Source organism: Topomyia yanbarensis, chromosome 3, assembly GCF_030247195.1.
Source record: "Topomyia yanbarensis strain Yona2022 chromosome 3, ASM3024719v1, whole genome shotgun sequence".
In the NCBI taxonomy this organism is placed as follows: Eukaryota; Metazoa; Arthropoda; class Insecta; order Diptera; family Culicidae; genus Topomyia; species Topomyia yanbarensis.
Window position 1 is genome coordinate 418,020,261 of NC_080672.1, and position 21,616 is coordinate 418,041,876.

The 21,616-nt window shown below is 37.0% G+C and overlaps 1 protein-coding gene across 3 annotated transcripts in view; it reads right to left on the reverse strand.

Moving 5' to 3' along the window:
* LOC131693271 (diuretic hormone receptor-like) overlaps positions 1-21,616 on the reverse strand; it is a 171,199-nt gene that overhangs the window by 110,447 nt on the left and 39,136 nt on the right. For all 3 annotated transcript variants that reach the window (XR_009306191.1, XM_058980982.1, XM_058980981.1), the window contains 2 exons: positions 10,641-10,721; positions 8,498-8,574 (listed from right to left, as the gene is read on the reverse strand). Coding sequence is in view for 2 of the 3 variants with exons in the window: in XM_058980982.1 (XP_058836965.1) it covers positions 8,498-8,574; positions 10,641-10,721 (158 nt within the window). In the remaining variant the exon portion in view is untranslated. The remainder of the gene's footprint in view (positions 1-8,497; positions 8,575-10,640; positions 10,722-21,616) is intronic.

Below are 21,616 nucleotides of genomic sequence, written 5' to 3' on the forward strand. Positions count from 1 at the left end.
CATATTTGATTTTGCATGCAAACATTATGTAATATTTGGTTTTTCTTGATTTTCACGGTAATGGTCCAAAGCGTGTTATGATCAAGAATTGGTCAACTTCAACTTGGCGCGCTTTTTTCAATCGTGCTTTAGAAAACCCTCAAATCCCTCATTTTAAAGATTTTTGTGTAGCATCATGCCTACTGTTTGATTTTGACATCTGCTTTTCAGTTGTAAAAATGAAACATCTCCACAGTCGAGGATCTGTTCGTGCTTGGTGAACCATCGTACAACTTCGCACAGAAAGTTTCGTGGTCTACAATTTTGTGGCTTGACTTTTGCTATTTATTAATACAATTTTTTGTCAGAATAAATATGATTTTATTAAAAAAATAAATAAAATGGAATTAAAGCAAGGGGAGCAACGAAGCGAACTGCCGATTGTTGAATGTGGCCAAATCAACTGTAACCAACGAAATAAAAGTATTCAGAAAAGTTTGATTACGTGGTACAGGATGACGAAACCTGCATCTTGGCAGACTTCAATCAAGCATCTGGACAGGAACAATATACGTCGACTGGAAGAGGAAAGGTGGCAGAGCTTGTGAAACGTATTAAGCCGTCGAAGTTCACAAAAAAAATCCTGTGGCAGGCCATCTAATCTTGTGGCTTGAAGAGTGACATTTACATCGCAATTGGGACCAGCAGTTAGGAAATTTATGAGCAGGAATACCTGGAAAACGTCTTTTACCTTTTCGCAAGCAACACAATTGTTCCGTTCTGTTGATTCTGTTTTCGGTTCTGCAGCGTTGCTGTGAAATACTTGATGGAAGGAGTCAAAGGAAAGCCCTGTAAATTTTTCTCTTCTGAAAAAAAAGGTTGAGTGAATACTTTTTTCTTTTTTCTCCATGAATTGAACTTTTTAACATTGTTGACGGCGCCGGGGGTTGAGTGGTAAGCGTGACCGCCACTCATTCCTGGGTTCAATTCCAGCCGAGGTCGTTGAGATTTTTCTGAGATGAAAAAATCTGTGGTCACGTCTTCCTTCGGAAGGGAAGTAAAGCCGTTGGTCCCCGGTCTATGAGTTTGGTGGATCGATGTCTAGTCCAGATAGTGAAGTCACTTCTGTCGTCGGTAAAGAAGAAGTGATCCAACTTCTATACTCTTACTAACAAAAATATCCTTCTCCTGTGATACTTGTGGAGTGCGCAGTAGTATATACGGCCTCTAGCAAAAGCAAGTATCGGACTAACAATTCCTTCCCTTTCCTTCCGCGATCTACGTTCGAGCCTGGCCGGCGCCGGTATTGATCAATACTTTAGGATTACCAGGAGATGCACATTGAAAGATGTTTCGCTATTCCCAAGCATAATTATCTACTTACTCTCTGTGCAACTTCAGCTAGTCCAGATCGATAACGGAGTAGCAGCCAGGGGTGGCCGCACAAGCTCAAGCTCAGTTGAACTTTTTAACATTGTTGATGCGTGAACTTAATTTAAAAGAACTACCTATAACTAAACCCAAATTTTATTTAATCTAAACCTAAATGAATTAAATCTAAAGCTTTAAATTATAAACCAAATTTAATCCAAAACAACTTAAATGCAAAGAAACTACCACCAAAAAGCCAAACCAAATTGATGAACCACCCTACGAATCCACTATGTTAACCGATCAGCATAATGAGCGATCGCAGAGCGAGAGCGCACCAAACAGTGATCGCACAACACAACCAAACGATCATGATATACTGGTAGGTAGAACCGTCAGCTGTGGAAGACGGAATGTGTGAAAATCAGCTGGCAAAGGAGCTGACAATAACACGTTGAACAAACCAGTGCGTACCCCCGCTAGTAGTCCGTCGCCGCGAGTGAAATTAATTTGATCGTATTGGCATTGTGAGATCGCCGATAAACCCCGAAAGTGATATTAACGACTAAGAAAAGGTGTAATTGAACACTGTTGAATAACCCCTAAGTGCAGTGAAAAACCGATGCTAGCTTACTAGTGAAGAAAAAGGCCTAGTGCAGTGTGAACAAACAATTGACGACGAAGCAAATTACCCAGCGTCTACTGGAAGCAAACGATCAGCTGTGTGTGATAAAAAGCGGATAAAGTTTCCTTGCTCACCGGCCATCGTTCTGGGTCGTCCTGGGAACGGAAGAATACCCTTCGAACCCGGAACCGGAAAATTTCTGATAAGTCGTCCCAACAAACATGTTTTTAATAAAAAGATGTAAAGATGGACAAGTCTGTCTATGCCAAGGGACATGCTGGTGAACTCGAGTGATTCGTAGTTATGCCGCCTAAGCTCGACCCTCATCATCAGAAGACAAAAGTTAAGCCCGTAAGATGTTAAGCCTGTTCTAATGACCCTGCCACTTCTAGTTTTCCGATCTGTATACTTCACATCCTTGCTCTCACTTGAGTACTAGGGCTCTAATTGTTATAACTTTCCCTACGCAGTAATCTCTACCTAATTGAATGTCGTTAAAATGTAAAAAAATTAATAAAAAGCAAATTACCCAAATTAGTCGGTTGTCACGGTAAAGATAGACACGTCTACCTTTATCAGGACACATGTTAGTGAACTCGGGTGATTCGTAGTTATACTGCCTAAGCTCGACCCTCATTAACAGCAGACAAAGATTAAGCCCGTACGATATTAAGCCTGTTCTAATGACCCTGCCACTTCTAGTTTTCCGATCTGTTTACTTCACATCCTTGCTCTCACTTGAGTACTTTGGCTCTAATTTTCATATCATTCCCTACCCAGTAATCTCTAGCTAATTGAATGTCGCTAAAATGTAAAAAAATAATAAAAAGTTTTACCATTCTTGTTTAACCCAGTATTGATAGTAGCACCCTTTTGTCCCTAATTAAGATAAGTGCTACAGCTGACAGATGGAGGAGCTAGAAGCAGAGTCGTGGCTGCAGAAGCAAGTAAAAGAGATCCAGAGCGCGTTCAAAAGGCCGAAATGGAACCACAGATGCGTGTTGAAGAAGAAATGGAGCAAAGGAGTTGGCAAGCGGAAATTCTCCAGAAAAAGAAAGCGCAGATCGACCGGATGAAAGCGAATCCGCAGTTGTTAGAGAAACAGATGGCTACCCGGGATAAAGAGATTACGCAGCTCTCAGGCTTTTTGGTGCCAATACCGGCGGCGAAAATTTTTGCTGACGATTTACGAGCGGGATGCTCCAGCAAAACTAAACAAGAGTTACCGTAAAACGAGGTATCTTTGATCACCGGGGTATGTTTGATCAAATGAGACCTTTTTCAGTAAAGTACGATAAGATGATTAAAAATGCAAACTGTTATATCAACTAGAGTTGAAGAAAGTTATTTAAAAAACTTTAGAAAAAATATCAATGTTCCCCCGTTTTACGGTACGGTATTAGGAATAACATCAAAAGACTGCAGGAAGTCGACGAGAACACCGAAGAGGACGACGACGAAGAAGGAACAAGTTGGTCGAGAGATAAGGCTTGACTTACAAGTTTCGAAAATTTTCAGGTAAACCATTTTCAGTGACTACTATTTAACGCAGCCTACAAAGCCTCTAATGAAGCCTGCGACTACATGAACCACGATAATTTTATGAGACTACAAAAAGTACTTAGAGGTGACGCACTCGAGTTGGTGTCTGTTCAGTTACTCTTTCCAAAATCGATCCTCAGGGACATCTAGAAGTTTCGTTGGCATTATGGCCACCCAGAGTAACTGCTAGAAAGTTAGCTAGACAAAGTCATCCAACTAGAGCTTCATATACTGGATAACTTGAAAAATTTTGTTCCTTTCGGTCATACGGTGGAGTAACTTTGCGGTCATCTGGAGCCCGCTGATCTGCGGCAACATCTCGTCAACCAGCTGCTAATAAAATCGCTAATCGCCAAGCGTGAGTCGGTTCACTCTAGAAAGGGTCACACTGACCTCGACGCAGCAGACGCTGATGGATATTGTAGAAGATGCCTGTGAAGCCAACATTGACGTAGAATTCCAGCAGCTATAATTCCAGTAAAAGAAGTTAAAGGAGAAAGTTAGTTTGTACCTTCACAATGAAGGAAGCAGTACTGCAGTAGTAACTAATGATGTAAGAAAGTTGAGGCCGTGCTATCAATGTCAGGGCACGGATAACCATCTGCGACATTGTGTGTATTTTAACAAACTACGCTATGTGGAGCGACTGAAGCTGATCAATTGGGAAAAGCTGTGTCACGGTTGCCTCAACGAGTACGGAAGGCAGTGAAAATTTAAAATTCGCAGTAACATTGGCGAGTGCATATAGTGTCACAAACGCCGTATGCCTCCAACGGGTAACGTGATCTGATCGAGTGCACACATCATTGTGCAGTTACGGGTTGTTCCTGTTCAGCCGCACTGCAGATAAAATTCGGCTTCGGATTTAGCGTTTCTGGGCGAAGGTACTTACATCATACTGGTAGAGATGTTACTGCACACAATCCATAAAGCCGGAAAATTCAAGCTGCCACATTAAAGGTAGGACAGTGAGGAGCAAGCTGCACAGTACGAGCACATGCGCATGCTGCTTATCGAGTCGTACGACGCACAGTCACAATTGCTGTTCAAACTAATCTTGGATGGACGAGTTGCAGCCAACTATCTGGGCTACCAGTGACGGATCAGCAATGATGACCTACACACGAACTGTTAATGAGCCACTTTGCTACTATCCACTAAAAGGTATCTAACGCGCCAGAAGTTTTACGAGGTCTGGGAGAGGAAAAGCTTACAGCACCGGTTAATTTCGGACGTGACAAGCAATCGTCAAAGGAGAGAGTGCTGGAATCCGTTCTTTTTTTTTTAACGTGGCACCACGAAGAGTTGCAGCCGAGGGAAAACTACCGATAAAAAGGCTCATTGTAAGTTGAATCATGGGATCTTTTGATCCTCTAGGACTCCTATCGCCGTTCACCATCCAATCCAATCCAAAAATCCAATTCCAATTCCTGAGAACTTTAGAAGCTATGGAGAGGTTTGTCAGCAGATCTTGAGGCTATCCGGATCCCTCGATGTGTTCTCGGTGTACACTGAAGTGGACTCGCGGAAATTACATATATTTACTGATGCCAGTTATCAACGAAGACGTTCACTGTATTCTGATGATACCTCGGACTAAAGTGACACTTATGAAATGCAAGCAAATTCCCAGTCTGGAACTGATGGGTGTCGTTCTGGGAGCCCGGTTTAGATAAACGATCTTGAGTATGCATTCGTACCAAATTATCCGCACTGTTTTCTGAATGGTCTCTCGCACCGTCTGTAGCTGGCTCAATTTGGATCAGCACCGATACAAGCAATTCGTTGCATTTTGAGTCGACGAGATGCAAGAGTCAACAATGGTGACACACTGCTGATGGATTCTGACCGAACTCAACAGCGCAGACGTGTTGGTGAAATGGTGATTAGGTCCTCCATTGCAAAGCTAGTTGGTTGGATGAATTGGATGAGTGGATCAAGCTGGGTTCCCGAAGCGATGTAATGCGCATTGAAGTAATCAACGAACACGATTGGACCTTTCGAGCAGATCGTCCAATGCTGTCTGACATTGCTGAGAGGATGATGGAAAATATATAGCAACTACTGTTTCCTGGGCTGGTAGCAGCACCGTCTTTACGCATGGACACACTGGGACCGAACCAGAGACCCGGGTTTTTAAGGGCCTCACGATAAGGATAAGCTCATAAAATCATACTAGCTGTCATGCTGATGTCATGAAAATTTCAAAAGAATAGTAGTCCAATATTTATTTGCTTCGTTATATTTCGATGAGTATTCTTGAATTAATATATCACCGGTAAAACATTCTTGAGCTGCTGAATATAGTTTTTGTTACACCGGATTAATGTCAAATGCAGACACTCGACCAACGAAAGAATCGTTATTCCTTATCCTGCAGTAAAAAACGAAATGCTCAAAAATGAACTGATTCTGATTCTGATTCCAAAGCATTCGAGGGGATTTTCCAACACAATATTGATTGATTTCGAAGCAGGGAAGGTTTATTGAAGGACAAAATGGGGCTTTTCTGAAGCCACCATATATCCAGTTTCATCACATAAGGAACGTGATACTGCTGACGTTCTATATGTTAAGAGTAACACTTGTTCCGATCTGCCTTTTCTTCCTGATTCTTCGTAACGTGGTGTTTTCTGGCCAGCTTTTTTGGTTTGACCCATCTTTCTGTCTCGTCGAAGGCAGATCTACAAATATTCAAATTCATTGAATAAATCATATTCAGCCGCATTAATTTTCCATATTCATTTACCGAGCTGAAAACGTCAAACGAGCAAACTGCCCATCCATTCAGTGCAATTTTTTCTTTGTCTCCGATTATTGCTCGAAGCACACTCGCAGCAACGAATCAAACGCATCAAAGTAGGCCCTGGCTCAATGTAAGCAACGATAATAATTATTTTATATGCTTTACCAACATTTGAAAACATTTACCTAGATAATTAGTGAAATGAATATAATTGTACGATATTCAACTGAATGAATGCCAAGGGTTTTTGATTGTATATTTGTTCTATTCACCACGAGTCGCCGCAGGTTCATTTTCAGCCGTCAAAAAAGAGCTTCGAGTATTTTTGACTCTGGTCGAAGACAGCCGTCTTCTTTACCACCTCATGTATTCAGTTCTGTCCATGAAAGGGTTAAAGTGCCCATTCCCACTCACACTTTCCCATTTCGCTTCAATTGCAGAATGCGGTAGTACACAGTCGATGCCGACCTACAGATTAAATGTCATCAATAGACGCACAGGGAAACATGAGATAGGAGCTCGTGAACACTGGGAAGTATTCACCATTTGTCAAACAACCTTCGAAGTTGATGGTTTCGAAATAATGTGATGTTGACCGTAGGAAAAGTTTTAGAACATATATTCCACTTCAAAAGTGTATATTCTTTGATTTTATAAGAGATCATAACAATTTATAAATGAGTGTGAACTCCTTAGTTTAAAAATAAAAATATTTTTTGTGAAATATATTTGTTTAACCTCTTCATGCCCATGATGTATATAAACAACAAGGTTTCTAAACATCTATAACTTTTCATTCAGGTGAGATTTTCTCACAAAAACAAATAAGATTTTTAACTGTGACTATGACCTTTCATTTGAGATCGAACAGTTAGGAGTATTACATGTTAAACTGAAGGTATTGCATTTAGTGTGATTGGGTTTCTATGAAGCAGTGCTGCCAGGAACAGTATAAGTTAACGGCGAAAAATTAAATTTTGATATATCTCACTTATCTTGAAATATTACTGAAAACTGATTAAACCTATCTATTTCGATTGTTTTGGATTACCTTTTCCAAGCAATTGAACTATTATAAAATGTATCGAGCACAGGAAAATAAAAATTGTGCAGCTTCTAGCACTAGCCTATCAAGATCAAAATAAGTTTTCCGTGGTTATTGGCTCCATCAGTTTTACGAAAAAGTAGTTTTGAAACCCCATATGCCCAAGAAAAAAGTTGGGCCTGAAAGAGTTAAAGATATCTTCGTTTTGGAATTATAACTAAAATATATTTTTAAAATCACATTTTTACTTGGTTTCCGTAGACTGTTATAGTGTTATGTGAGCCTTATTCTAATCTATGATGGTCAAATGGAACAGACAAAGGAAGTTGATGAAGTTTATATTTTGTGTTTTTTCTAGTAATATAATATTAGTAACATTAGTAAATTAATAAAAAAGATTCAGTTTGTGCTAAGTAATATTTATAAACAGTGTTGAATGGCATTCATAAATTTTTACACGGTCGTATCGATAATTTTTTCTCAGGTTTTTTCTACTTTCATTGCATTTTCAAATCATTATTAGCAACTTCTCATTTTTTAGCTGCTACATCATAATCGCCCAGTATTTATCGATATACTGAAGTTCCGGGTAGTTTGACTTATTGCAGTCTTCGGGCAGAAAATTTATCTTGAAGACTTTTTTTTCTTTTGGATTGGTTTTGATTAACGGCACGATGTCACGAATAATTGGCGTTTTTGAAGGTATGAATAATCCTCATAGGGATAATTAAGTAGAATTAAATCTTCAGAACTTTGTTGCTCAAAATACTTTCTCGAAGACATGAAATCTCTATGTATGCAGAGTGTCAAAATGTAAAACGAAAACTACTACAACCACAAAGAACTTTGTTGAAGTCATATATTCTTCATGTAGTCAGAGTGAATACATGAAGAATATATGCCTTCAACAAAGTTCTTTGTAGCTGTATTCTCAACAACTTTACTGAAGACAGCAGGTACTTAACGAAATTAATTTGAAGACATACTTATCGAGAATTATTTCTAGGAAAACTAGTCACTTCAATTATTTTGTTAGTAGATAGACGGATTCAAAATGATGATGTCTTGACCACTGAAACTCTAATTTCGAACATCTACTTCATTTTTCTTCACATTAGTGTACAAAATCTAGTTACGCGCTTCATTTGCCTAATCTCCTCGACCCTGTCAAAAATCGAAAATCACTTACCGTTGCAACACTATTCTGACCGGAGATGGCAATACCCTTGGCGATTGCCCACACTACCACGAAAATGCCGGGACCACCTGCGGGAGAAAAGCAAAAATCGAAAAAAGACACGTTTTATATTACACGCACACACAAAAACGCACAAAAGCAATTAAATGCAGACAATGTGGTAAAAAATAAATCCGCGTAACGAAATTACTCCTGAACGATTACACACCAATGGCTGGTGGCATCAACTCAGTAGGTGGTTGTAGCCTACTGGGATACTATATAAAAAAATTTAAAAATAGTTGAACAATAGACATTGATGATAAACTGAAGTGTGAATAGTTAATACATTTTTATGGACAATTTTTATTGCGAAATTTATAACAAAAGGCGCCATCAACCAAAATGTCAGAACATACAGTTTTGAATCCGTTCTGATCTATTGGAGTAAATTTTAGTGGTGTGTAAAAATTTGTAATTGCTTAAATACCGTATGTTTTAATGTACCGCCCTAACCGTCGTAATCGGTCCCTAGGGATCGTACGTTCGCTAGGAGTAGTAGATGTTGAAGGATAAAAATTAAAAATAAATAGTGAAAGCCAGTCTGTCGCCACCATCAGTTTTATGGCAGTTGACCACAATAATTATTATCCCCTAACGCGAGTGTCGAATGACAAGGCTATGGTGGGAGTTGTGGCTTGAAACAGAAATTGAAGGATGGCAAGTATTACCCTAGTATGCTTCAGTGCTGAATATCAATATGGAATGAATATGGATGAATAATCTGTTACGCTAGATGCAAGGCAGATTGGAGGGCTCTTCTTGAAAATCGGCAATTCAAATCATGAGATTCAATATGCGGTATCCAGTATCAGATGACCAAGTGGTCACTCATTTCCACTATGATCCATGGGGACGCATGGTTTTTGGAAGCAAAATATATTTTTACTTCGAAATTCACTTGATTGATTCAATTATATTTTTCACGCAAAGTTGACGGCACTTCACAGTACATTCATCAATAGAAGAAGTAAAATGCAAAACAAGCATTACTTTTATTGCTACATTCACTTCAACAAATTTGCTGTCAGTGAGTCGAGCAATGTTTTTGTTTGTTGGAAAGAACGAGTCGCTGTAGCTCGCGGAACGATTTGTTTAGTCGTTTCCAGTGGATACGCAAATGGAAAGCATGGTAGAGCATTCAGTTGGAAATATTGGCGTGCGCTCACAAAAACACAAACACAGACACCCACCAACATCTTGAGAAGCTCTTTTTATTTGTACTGCTTTGCATATTTTAGCATTCTGAATAACTGACGAAAAATGATATACAATACTGAAGTTTTCAGCAGCACGTCACGTTGACGTTCGGCGTTGGGTTTACATCTGTTTGGAGTTTTTAAAGTATATGTTCTTGGCTGGAAACTTTGCTTCTTGATGCGGTTGAATGTTGGCTGATAATAACAGCGAACATATTGGTAATGAGTGGTGGTAAATGTGGGGAACAGAGTTGTTAAACGATACATTATCAGCATCGGTCATAAAGTTAACTACGCGATATCGTGGTTACGTGCCTCTTATAAGTCATCGATATTCGTTTGGTTTTGTCTCATCAGTATCTGGCGAAACCAATTTATCTTGGGAGAGACGCTAAAGCAACTAGTTTGTTCCGGCTGATGTCCCGAGAAACAAATACAGAAATTCTGGTTTGCTGGTGAAATTTGCGCATTTAAGGGAATAAGACCTAACTTAACGTAAGTTTAATTTTTGTGTTTTAAATTAAGCTCGTCAGTAACTAGCATCAACTAGGTGTCTAGTTAAAGCGTGTTTCTAAATTAGTATCCAAATTAACTAGTGCTAATTTGTATACTAGTTTAAATACATCGTCTAACTAGACACCCAGTTGATGCTAGTTACTGATGAGACCAGTTCGAAACACAAAAATCAAACTTAATTTTCGTAAGAGATGCTTACACCGATCACTACCAGTGATTTGGTGAACTAAAAGTTACCCAATATATTTCGACGAAAAATCTCGCACAAACGTAAGCAGCGGATTACCATTTTGGTTCAAATTCGAACGACGCTGGAGAATGTACGTTACGCGATATTTCTTCTACACAAATCTGTAGCCCTAACTGAGATTCAAACTTACCCCATCCGATGGCAGCGTACATGTTGAATCGCAGATTATCGCCCGAGAATGTTTCCACTACCAGCATGTACAGATATAGACCTGTGGAGATAGAGAAAGAAAGTTGTTAAGTTGGATGAGTTTTTCCTGACATAAGATTATCGTCCGAAGCGTTATTAGCTTTAATCATAATGGCTGAACATGAAAAAAATCGGCAATGATGGTTGTATAGAGAGGCGAAAACCAAAAGTTCAAATCAATAAACAATTGGAGCGGATTCAGAATAAAAAGATGGGTGAGTAATGTCAGCGACATAACCGAGGTGAAATAGAATACACTTTAGGCTACCGTTTTACCGAAATGATGGTACACGTATTACTTCTGTTGCCAAATGAATTCTCTCATTACAATTAAATACCCTGTTCAGAATTACCATATGAGAATGCATATATTCGCAAATGTTTGAACATTTTAGATTTAGATACACGTGTACCGATATTGCGGTGTTTCAATTATAAATACCGAAATGGCTGCTTTCAATACAACCTTTCAGAAGACAGTAAAATACGCAGCATTCGTATTAACAGCCTAAAGTGTATTCTACGTCACTTCGGTTATGTCTCTGACATTGTCCACCCATCTTTTTGTTATCAAGGACAACGTTTCCACCTGGCTCCAATACTTCGACGGCAAAACAGGTTGACCGTTGGTCCAACACCAACTCGCTCGGCGTAGTGACCCTTTGACAGCAAACGATGGATTCGGCCGACAGGAAGCTGTAGGCCGGCACGAACAGAGCGGGACTTTGGCTTTGTCTACCCCCAGAGTCGTAGCGTGCGGTTGGCCAGGGTGGCTCATGCCAAGGGCACCAACCTTAGTAGGGCACTAAAATCTTGATCTGCTTTATTCAATAAGTGACGTTAAGTCATAAAATAAGTCAGGATAGGAGTATCATTCCTAGGTACATACAAAATTACTGTTTGAAAGTCGAACTGAAAAAGAAAGCCAAGCGCATAACTGATACTCTACCAAAGGCGCCAGAAGGCTACGCTACAAGACAAGTACTTCAAATTTCAACAAAAAAAGCGAAAATTATTGCAAACTCGCTCATTTTCTAAGTTTCATAGAAAATGTGGTCATGGACAGTAAAGCAGGCCACAATTTTAAAACTATAGCAAGGATCGTAGAGTAAGCTATATCAATTATCACCGAAAAGATAACCCCTTATGCCGTACCATGAAAATTGAGGTCTCCTCGATGCCAGGAGGAGTTCCGCAATGTAACAAAGTTACCGAATCCCAGCACTAAGTTGAATAAGTTGAATCTCTGGTTGAGATTTCACATGAGATTTTTGGTGTTCCTGGAAGTCTTAAACTAGGTACTATTTGCTTCGGATTTGTGGTATATTTGGCGGCCTGCCAAGAGAAAAAAAAAGTTGCAAAGACTCATTTGCTTGTAATTAGTGCAATACTACATGCATGACGCGCGACACAAGCAACCGATCATGCAGACAATCCTTGTCGAAGAAGACGCAAAGCAGTCCCGCGCGGTGCGATTGTCACTCAAAATCTTCGTTTACTAGAGCAAGGGGTTATTGAAACACCCAATCCCGCTATTCAGTAGATCCACGCATACCAAATTCAAATCGATAACTACACCATCGATCTCAAATTTGTGAGCGGGCATGTAAACGCGTTATTTTTTCATGTCTTGTCGCAAGTAACGGCATTTGTTTGCTTTAGAAAAAATATCACAATTCTGAGCTTATCTAGGCGAACTTTCGAGATATATGGCTCAGCTGAATTTTTCTGCGTCTTGCGGAATATTTGAATACTTCGCGGACTATCTTTGATCCGAAAGCAGATCGGATATGGTCGAAACCAGTTCAATGTGTTTGATTTTAACTGGAAGCTCGGAGTTTTTGGCGACATCCATTTAAGGATCATTTGGATCAATTCAGGAGAGTTTATTTATGCACGGACCTAGAGCTAGACGCAAAATGAAAACAGAAAAATAAGAAGGAAGAGATAGAAATATTGTGGGATATAATTTGAAGAACGATCTGATTTTGATAGTGAGGGAATAACGTGGTCATCTATCTTGACACGATGTATGGCTGGATGCAACCTATTTTATTAGAAATTGGAACCGAGAATATGAAAAAAACTTAATCAGCAATAGATCGTTAAAGCATTTTTGTTTCCTTTTGCTTGTGCAAAAAGATGCGTGGGTGCAGTCTTGAATATAACCGAAATGCTGTGACGGCCCTTGGACTGGTAATTCAAATCTAACGATACGCACCGTAATCAACAATCCACCAAGACCAATCAGTTTCATAAATTGTCTCCTCAGTATACTTGATATGCGCTAGAGAGACAATCTTTATAGTCTTCCTGAAATTTCAAACCGGACATACCTCAAAAGTTTTGGTACCTCGAAAAAAGTCTCTATGCAATATTTGAGCACAATCGAAAAACAATGTCATGAAGCGTCGAGATCTGGTGTAATGTAGAAAAAAATGCCTTTGTAGTACAAGTAAAATTCTTGAAATGAGATAGGACTTGTGTTTAGAAATGCGACTTTTATTTTTTTTTGTATGCCAAATGTTTTAGAAATCCATGAAATGTCAAAATCTGGTGTCAATTAAAAAAAAAACAAATTTTTTGATTTTTATTTGAAATACTCAGATTAAAGATTAAAAATACCAGGGAGGAAACATTTTTTTTGGGAAAAGATACAAAATCCGGTGTTTCATGCATTTCTAAGCCATTTGGCATTGAAAATAAATTAAAAGTAGCCGTTTCAACCGAGTAACTGAACCGATCTTAACGAAACTAGTTTTAAATGGACGACCTAACGTCTCTGAGGTATGGGTAAATTTTGTCAAAATACGGCATGCTTTAAGCACACAACATCCGAAAAACGCGGTTTAGTAACGCTATGCACATATAAATCGACGGGCAAAGGGTGACTAGAGTTGATTGCATTAGCGACCTCGGCGTTTTGTTGGATACGAAGCTAACAATTGATCAGCATCACCCAGCTTTAATCTCTAAAGCAACCCGAAAACTCGGCTTCATTTCCAAAATCAGCCGAGATTTCAAGGAACCGCATTGTGTGACGGCATTATATTGTTGGCTGGTTCGCCAACTACTTGAAAATGCATCTTTGATTTGGAGCCCTCATCAGCTTACGGATTGAACGGGTGCAGAAGAGATTTGTCCGACTCGCTTCAGCAAGTGGTACTCGTAGCAAAGCTTCTCAACGCTGAAATTTACTCCCCGAAGATCTTGTCCCAATTTGATTCATGTGCTTCGCCATGTTCTCTACGCTCATCTGGCTTAGTACAATCTAGATTCCACCGTACGATGTTTGGATTCAGCGAACCAATAACCGCATGTATTTGAACTTTCTCCACGGTCGAGCATCTGTACGAGTTTTGTGAACCATCGTACAAGTTCCTACAGAAAGTTTCGCGGTCTACAATTTTTATGACTTGACTTCACTTCTGCTATTCATTAAGACTATTTTTTGTCAAATGTATTGTTTCAATTTTCGATAACTAAAAATAAGACCGTCACATGCTTTAGAGGCAAAAACTAAAACGATTTTGAATACCGAAATATGAAAACACATCTACGCAATTGAAGGAATTTGATTCCGAAAACATTTTGTTAATTTACTCAATAAATAATTAACTATTTCTCAAAAATTAATATGCAAGTTCCCTTCACAGAGAGATTAATGCTTAAGTACACTTCAAAATGAAACTTTGCCCGGAGTAGATGTGTTTAACAAACATTGCGTTCATCTGTGTGGTAGATGTTGGATGGTATACTAAACCAAAGATCACAAAGTAATCACTAAACTATAACTAATCATTTTAAAAAGGGTACGTTTCGACTTCGTCTCATCAGAAACCGACACTAACTGTTTGTCGGAATAGATTAGCGACGGCTTAAAAAATATAGCGTATAACTAATCGATGTTTAAACCATGCTTTCCCTTGAAGATCAAAAAATATCCCTTCGAAACGTTGCACTATGAGAAGACGTGTGACCAAAAAATCGAAACTACATCAACTTGAATTTAATTCAATTTAATACTGCTTTTTTATCTTAATTACGTTTATTTAGACCCAAATGGTGTAGCTTAACGAGGCCGATAATTCATTTTTTTTAAATTACATGTCACATGTTAGTGGGGGAAGGGAAAGCCGTATTTAGGGGCGGCTTGCTCCCCTCTTATGTAAGTAAAGGAAAAAGGTAGGAAGTGGGATACATATTGTTGAATTGACATCGTCGTTTGCTGATTGATCATTGTGGCGGATATGCACACTTTGTTGTAGTTTCCAGCCTGTAATCGCAGGGGGGTTTAATACTGCTTGTTTATATGCATTATAATTCAGTAAATCCTTGTGAATCTCGGAAAAATATATAACTTGACTGGGTGATATGATGTGATGCTTCAATAACGTTTTTTTAAAGAGTCATTCCAGGTGTGTTCTTAAACTCCTCGTATTTCTATTGAAATTTGAATGCAACATATTTTCAAAAATGTCATTTGAAAACTAAAAATAACTAATAACAACCAAAACTAAAAGCTTTTTGATGATGTGATATGATGATAGATCCGGCAAACAAAGTCTCCCAAAGACTCTCTGAACTCTCGAAGCGAGATACAAGTATAATTAATGTTTCTTCTAACTTATACCGAAGGTTTCAGTTGCCCACATTCAGGGCAGGAAAATTTCGAAAAATGAATTGATTGCTGTTCGAAGCTTCACGAAGCACCTTCTCCAGCATACCACATGCAATCGATGAGTTTGACACAATCGCTGCGAACATTTAGGGGTAAAACTTATCTCTGCTCGGACGAAGCGAGCTTCGCATCTAGTTCGCTCTTTACAATGTTCGAAAAAGTTCACATTAACCTTAGAAGCACACATCGTCGAACACGAGGTAAGCTCTTGGCTCGTGGTTTTTGCGTTTTTGGAACATTTCCACAGAGTTTCGAAGCGATATTCGGTGAACACATATAAAGCGAATGCCTCGTTTATTTGAGAATCGCGAACATCGAAGTTTTATATCGCTTCAAGCATCAGCATCATGAGGCCACCGCGAACATGTACGCTACGTGACTATCTGTCTTAAAATCATAAACTTTAAATCTTATTTTGAGTATAAATAAAATGGATTATTTTAAGATTATAATTTAGGATTTAGGGATTAGGTGCGTCGCATACCTTACCAATTTATGAGCCACGAGTTTGAATGAGCGTAGTGGTAGTGAAATTCAAATTCTTTTTTTCGGAATACAATTATGTTTACTAGCTACTTTGATTGCAAACTCGTCTTTTCTTCTTCAATCGGAGTATATTTTCCCTGCCAAGGAGTTTAGGTGAAGATGTATAAAGTATGTTTAAGGGGGTAAGGGTTTCAGCGTGAAAAAATGTTTTTTGGTGAAATGACTCTTTTGGATGAAATGATACATTATAATGTACAAAAGTTTTGATCAATTCGCTTCGCCCAAATTTCTAAAAAAATCGCAAATAGTGTTTTTTAACGCTAAAACCATTACCCCTCTCTTAATAATCTCCCTATCTAAAACAAATTCTTCCTAAAAAGAACAATTTTCGGATGGAATCTCACTGCTGACGTCCGAGTTCAGTTAGACGGCGAACTTCAGTTATTTGTATTCACTGAGGGGTAGTTAGGCGTAGTCCGTTGGCCTTTGTTTTCAACTTGTTGCGGTTTCTAACGTTCTTGCGCAACATTCCTAAATCGGCTAGTCATATTCACTCAATAATATGCGATGATTTGGGTGTTAAACGTTATTTTTAATTTTACCAAATGAATTTATTAACAAATACCTACATACTTGAATCCATTATTATTGTCATTAATTGAATTATAATTTCTTGGCATCTGTACCAAACCAAGAGGAAAGCTTCCAAATGATTTTTATAATATTGTTTTATAAGTTTATTGGTTGATTACCTAATCACAAGAGACAAAATATTTATTTTCAAACATTTTCGACAGAATCTGTTCACTTAATAAATGAAGTGTCAAACTTATTACATGTTCCACTTTTATGAAATTTATTTCCTGACTCCTGTACATGTGTTTTGTGATAAATAATGAGAAGGATATTCCAACTTGTTTGTATTGTATTTGTTAACTAATTACTGATGGAGAAACGCAAAGAACTTACAAACAATGTTCTAGTGATTTTTTTTGTTGGAAATCCAAAAACAATTCTGAAAAGGACAAAATTTGGTTTATCTTCTCCATGATGTAATCTTCCCTTATTTGACTTTTACTAATAAAAAATAAAAGAAAGAAATCTTTAGGGCCCCCCGTATTTTTTTTTTGAATCAGTTATAGCCGAAATGCTTTATGTAAGGGAAATCTCGGAAAATGAGAAGCGAAATAAATAACTCCAAGTAGAATGAAAGTCGTTCTAAACTCGAACTTTTCGAATACTGTCTTTCCATTATTATTTGCTTTTTGTCGCATTCCATATTTTGATATATTATTTTGAAGACCCATATTTAAGATCAATACAATAGTAATTCTTCAAAAGGGCTAATGAGACTTTTGTAAACAAACTTATTTCGCTCATTTTTCCGCTACAGAGTTGAATTTTATGAAAAATACACATGAATCAACATCTTTGCCCTTGGTAGAATCGATTTCAAATGTTTTCTGTGTTGAAATGATAACAAATTAAGAGAAATCAGCAAAACAAAAGTTTGTTCACAAATCTTATTAGCCCTATTCAAATGTTGATATGGAATAATAAAATCAATCAAGATCAATTTCGATTTTTTTTTAATTTTGCGGTGGTGTAATCCCTTAAGTGGTTGATTTAACGGCTTCTTTCAAAATTTATCGAACCTACTCCCATTCGTTCATTCGTTGGAGTAGTTTATGTTAAAGAGAGTGTACTAAATTAATAGGAACACTTAAATTTATGAAGTTATGACCCTCGCTCCACAATGCAGTTTGCGACAGAATTGCTCAACTGAAAATTATTAAATGAAATGAATGAAAATAAACATTAGACTATAGCATTTTGTACGCATGCACTTCAGAGGTCCAAGGGTTACAATTTCTGTTCTAGTTCTCGGATCTCCAACACATTTTTTTCGATTTTTTGGCCCAGTTCTCAAGGGAAATCCAGTTTTTAACTTTTTGCATACATATTGCATTGAATGAAGAACTTAGATAATGTATTCATAAAGTATTAGTAATAATTCGATTGTCCGTTCATTTTAAAAGGCTATTTTCTATAACTTTACAACTGATTTAATTTCACTTTCAAAATTTCTCGAAACATCATGTTCTAAAAGTTCTCAACCGATATAATATTCGAAAACAGTTATAAAAATGTCTCATCACACTGGTAGATGAATTCAAAGCGTTTTTTTAAATAAGTGCACTAAAAAACATGCGCCCTTCTAAAACATATTTCTGAATCAAAATGGTTTTACTATTAGTCGAAAACAAGATTTACAAAACGACCAGAACTGCCAAATATGAATCGGGAATGGTCGAGTTTATTGACATTCCCTATTTATTTCTAGGATTCATCATACACATCATGACGTTATTTATTTAACTGATAATCGATTTTTTTCCTTTGAATGGATATCGATATCTTTATCCTCAAGAAACTGACATAACTGGATCCTCAAGAAACTGACATAGGAACATGACTAAGATAAGCGAGCCACTCAATACGTTGTGTACATTGTGTTTAACTTCATTTTCTAGCCCTAATTTATTTCATTTGAAAATTTATCCCCGCCCTGTCACGAAATCTTGATTTTATCCCTACTGGTAATATATCAGTAGGGTATCTTAAATAAACTTGTTACGTCACTTTTCAGTTAACCCCAGCATCCATAAGCTACACATTGTCACAATTATTTTTCACCTATTCCACCCTTAATACAAGGCCTCTGTCTAGAATATACTTTTTTTTGCATAACTAGTAGGTAGGTATTTGAATAAAGAAAACTAATATCGTCCGGCGAACATGTTAGCGATGGCCCTCGCGATGCTAAATTGATATAATCCTTCGGTGTTCGCGATTCGGAAATACTTCGAGGTAATCTTTCTTTTGTGTTCGCGAACATCGCTTCGAAGCTCCGTGTAACTGTTTCAAAAATATCGATCACACGAACCAAGAGCTTAGCTCGTGTTCGTCGAAAACTACGCAAAAGCTTTTACATATCTTTCCGAACATCAATGAAATAAACAAGAAGCTTCCTTTGTCCTCGCCGAAGAGCATGCAAAAGTATCGCCCAAATGTCCGCAATTACGATGGTAAGCGATTGTGATGCGAAGCTTGTGAATACGAACCAGTAACGCAAAGCTTCGCGCTTTGAAAGTATTCGAACATAGGTTCGGTTCGAATATTTCCTGCCCTGCCCACATTTGCTTTACGCTGAGAACGCTTTAATTGAATGTGCACAATGTAGTCTTTTTCATGGCATTGTATGTATAGGGCACATTAACCCATATCTCCGGAACGAGATTTTTTTTTTCAATTTATTCGTTTTGTTTAATTTATACTTTTTATATACAGGTCTAATTTTAAATATACGTGCATTGCATTTCGTTCATTTATTTTATTTTGTCTATTTTATTCATTGAGTTCTTTTGTCTATCGGATTTATTCGATTAATTCTGATCAGTTTATTCCTTTCGTGCATTTTACTCATAACATTATTTGAACTTATTTTATCTACTGTTTTAAATTTTCTCATTTTTTCAGTTTATACCTTTCATTCAGCTTTTTCAATTCAATAATCTGACATTTTTCTATTTATTTTATAACTTTTAAAATATAGCTTGAAATGAAGACTGTAATCATTGAATTCATTTTATTCTGTTTATTTTTCTTCTTATTTTCAATATTGAGGGATTCTATGAGAAACCGGCCGACCGCAAAATATAACCATCGTCGATTCGAACGAAACTTTGCAGGTGTGTTCGCTGTATGAATCTCCATGATATTCTCTGGCAATTGGAATATTTTGATACAAGAGTAATTTTTCAAAAGGGCGTAAACGTTTCTACGTGTATGAATTTCAAATTTTTTTTGTTCGATTACTGTATTTTATACAGCAAAACTATCTGAGAACAAGTTACAGGGAATGAATACTTCTGTCCAAAAAAAATATACACTGAAAAAAATGTTGTGTCATTTTTCAAAAAAAAAAACAAAAATTTATGATAAAAATTTAAATTGCGAAAAAAACCCATTTTTTATATTTTTTTATATTTTGTTACCAAAAACCTAAAGAGAAAAGAAACATTTTGAATGTGATTCCATGATGGAGAAAAAATCGGTAAAAAAGTTTTCCTAACAATAACTTCGTACATGTTTTTAAATTTCATACTAATAGACATACAAAATTGTAATTCTATTACAGAATATAATTCTAAGCACCATTTAAAATCAAAATGCATTTAACAAAAATCTTCCAAAATGCGATAGTTTTCGAGATATTTGAAATTTTGCTACTTCAAAAACAATTAATTCGTGTAATTATGCTCTTTTTAAAAGTTATTCGCATTACCCCATCAAAAAATGTCAAAAATTTAATGTTTATCGTTTTAAAGACGTAAAAGCAACCTTTTTAGTGTATTTGGATCATGGAGAAGCTTTCAATAAAAAATAAATAAATTTCAACCATAGGGTCTGTTGATTAAACTGTCTAGCTGAATCATATGTTGGTTGTTTTCATGTAACTTTAAAATGTTTCACAATATCGCCTTGATATCAAAGAGAAAGTTGCAGGAAAGTTCACGGGCCTTTTGAAAAACCTATTATTGCTGATGAAGAAACGCGACTAACTTATGAAAAGGTCGTAATAACGTAACAAAATAATTGTTTTGTTAAAACAAAAGTTAAAATATCTCGAGAACTACTACATTTTGGAAATTTTTTGTTAAGAGCATTTCGATTTAAAATGGCGTTTAGAATCATATTCAAAAAGAAAATTGTATTTTTGACTGCAAATAGTAAGAATTATAAAAAAATGTCAAAAGTTGTTGTTAGGAAAACTTTTTTATTGAAAGCTTCTCCAGGATCCTAATACACTAAAAAGTTGCTTTTACGTCTTTAAAACGATAAACATTAAATTTTTGACATTTTTTGATGGGGCAACGCGAATAACTTTTAAAAAGAGCATAATTACACGAATTAATTGTTTTTGAAGTAGCAAAATTTCAAATATCTCGAAAACTATCGCATTTTGGAAGATTTTTGTTAAATGCATTTTGATTTTAAATGGTGCTTAGTATTATATTCTGTAATAGAATTACAATTTTGTATGTCAATTAGTATGAAATTTAAAAACATGTACGAAGTTATTGTTAGGAAAACTTTTTTACCGATTTTTTCTCCATCATGGAATCACATTCAAAATGTTTCTTTTCTCTTTAGGTTTTTGGTAACAAAATATAAAAACCTGTTTTAATCCACCTAGAGGTGCAATTGTCCCTTTCTCGTTTCTTCAAACTATGATTTAATAGTTTTTTCGTACAATATAACATTATGAAAATGTAATTCATTCTTATTACACTTGGTAAGTATATATAAGAGCACGTTTTTGCATTCATCGCGGTATCGGTTTGAATCGGAGTTTTCTATGTGATCGCACTCCACAACCCGTAACTCCGGCGCCGGAAGTCGGATGGAGATGGAATTTAATATCAGTTTCCGGGGACGCAACACCTTTCATTTGAGACTAAGTTGATCAAATCGGTCTAGCCATTTTCGAGAAACCAATATAACCGTTATTCTGAATTTGGTTACTTCAGGATCCGTTGATGGTGGCCAGTGTGGCCAAAGAGAATTTGAATGACTGTTGGGGACCTAGATCTACAAATTCAACAGTTGTGTTTACATTTTGGAAAAAATTTCACCTTTTTACATTCATCGCAAAATTCGTTAGAATCGGGATTTGCTGCGTGATC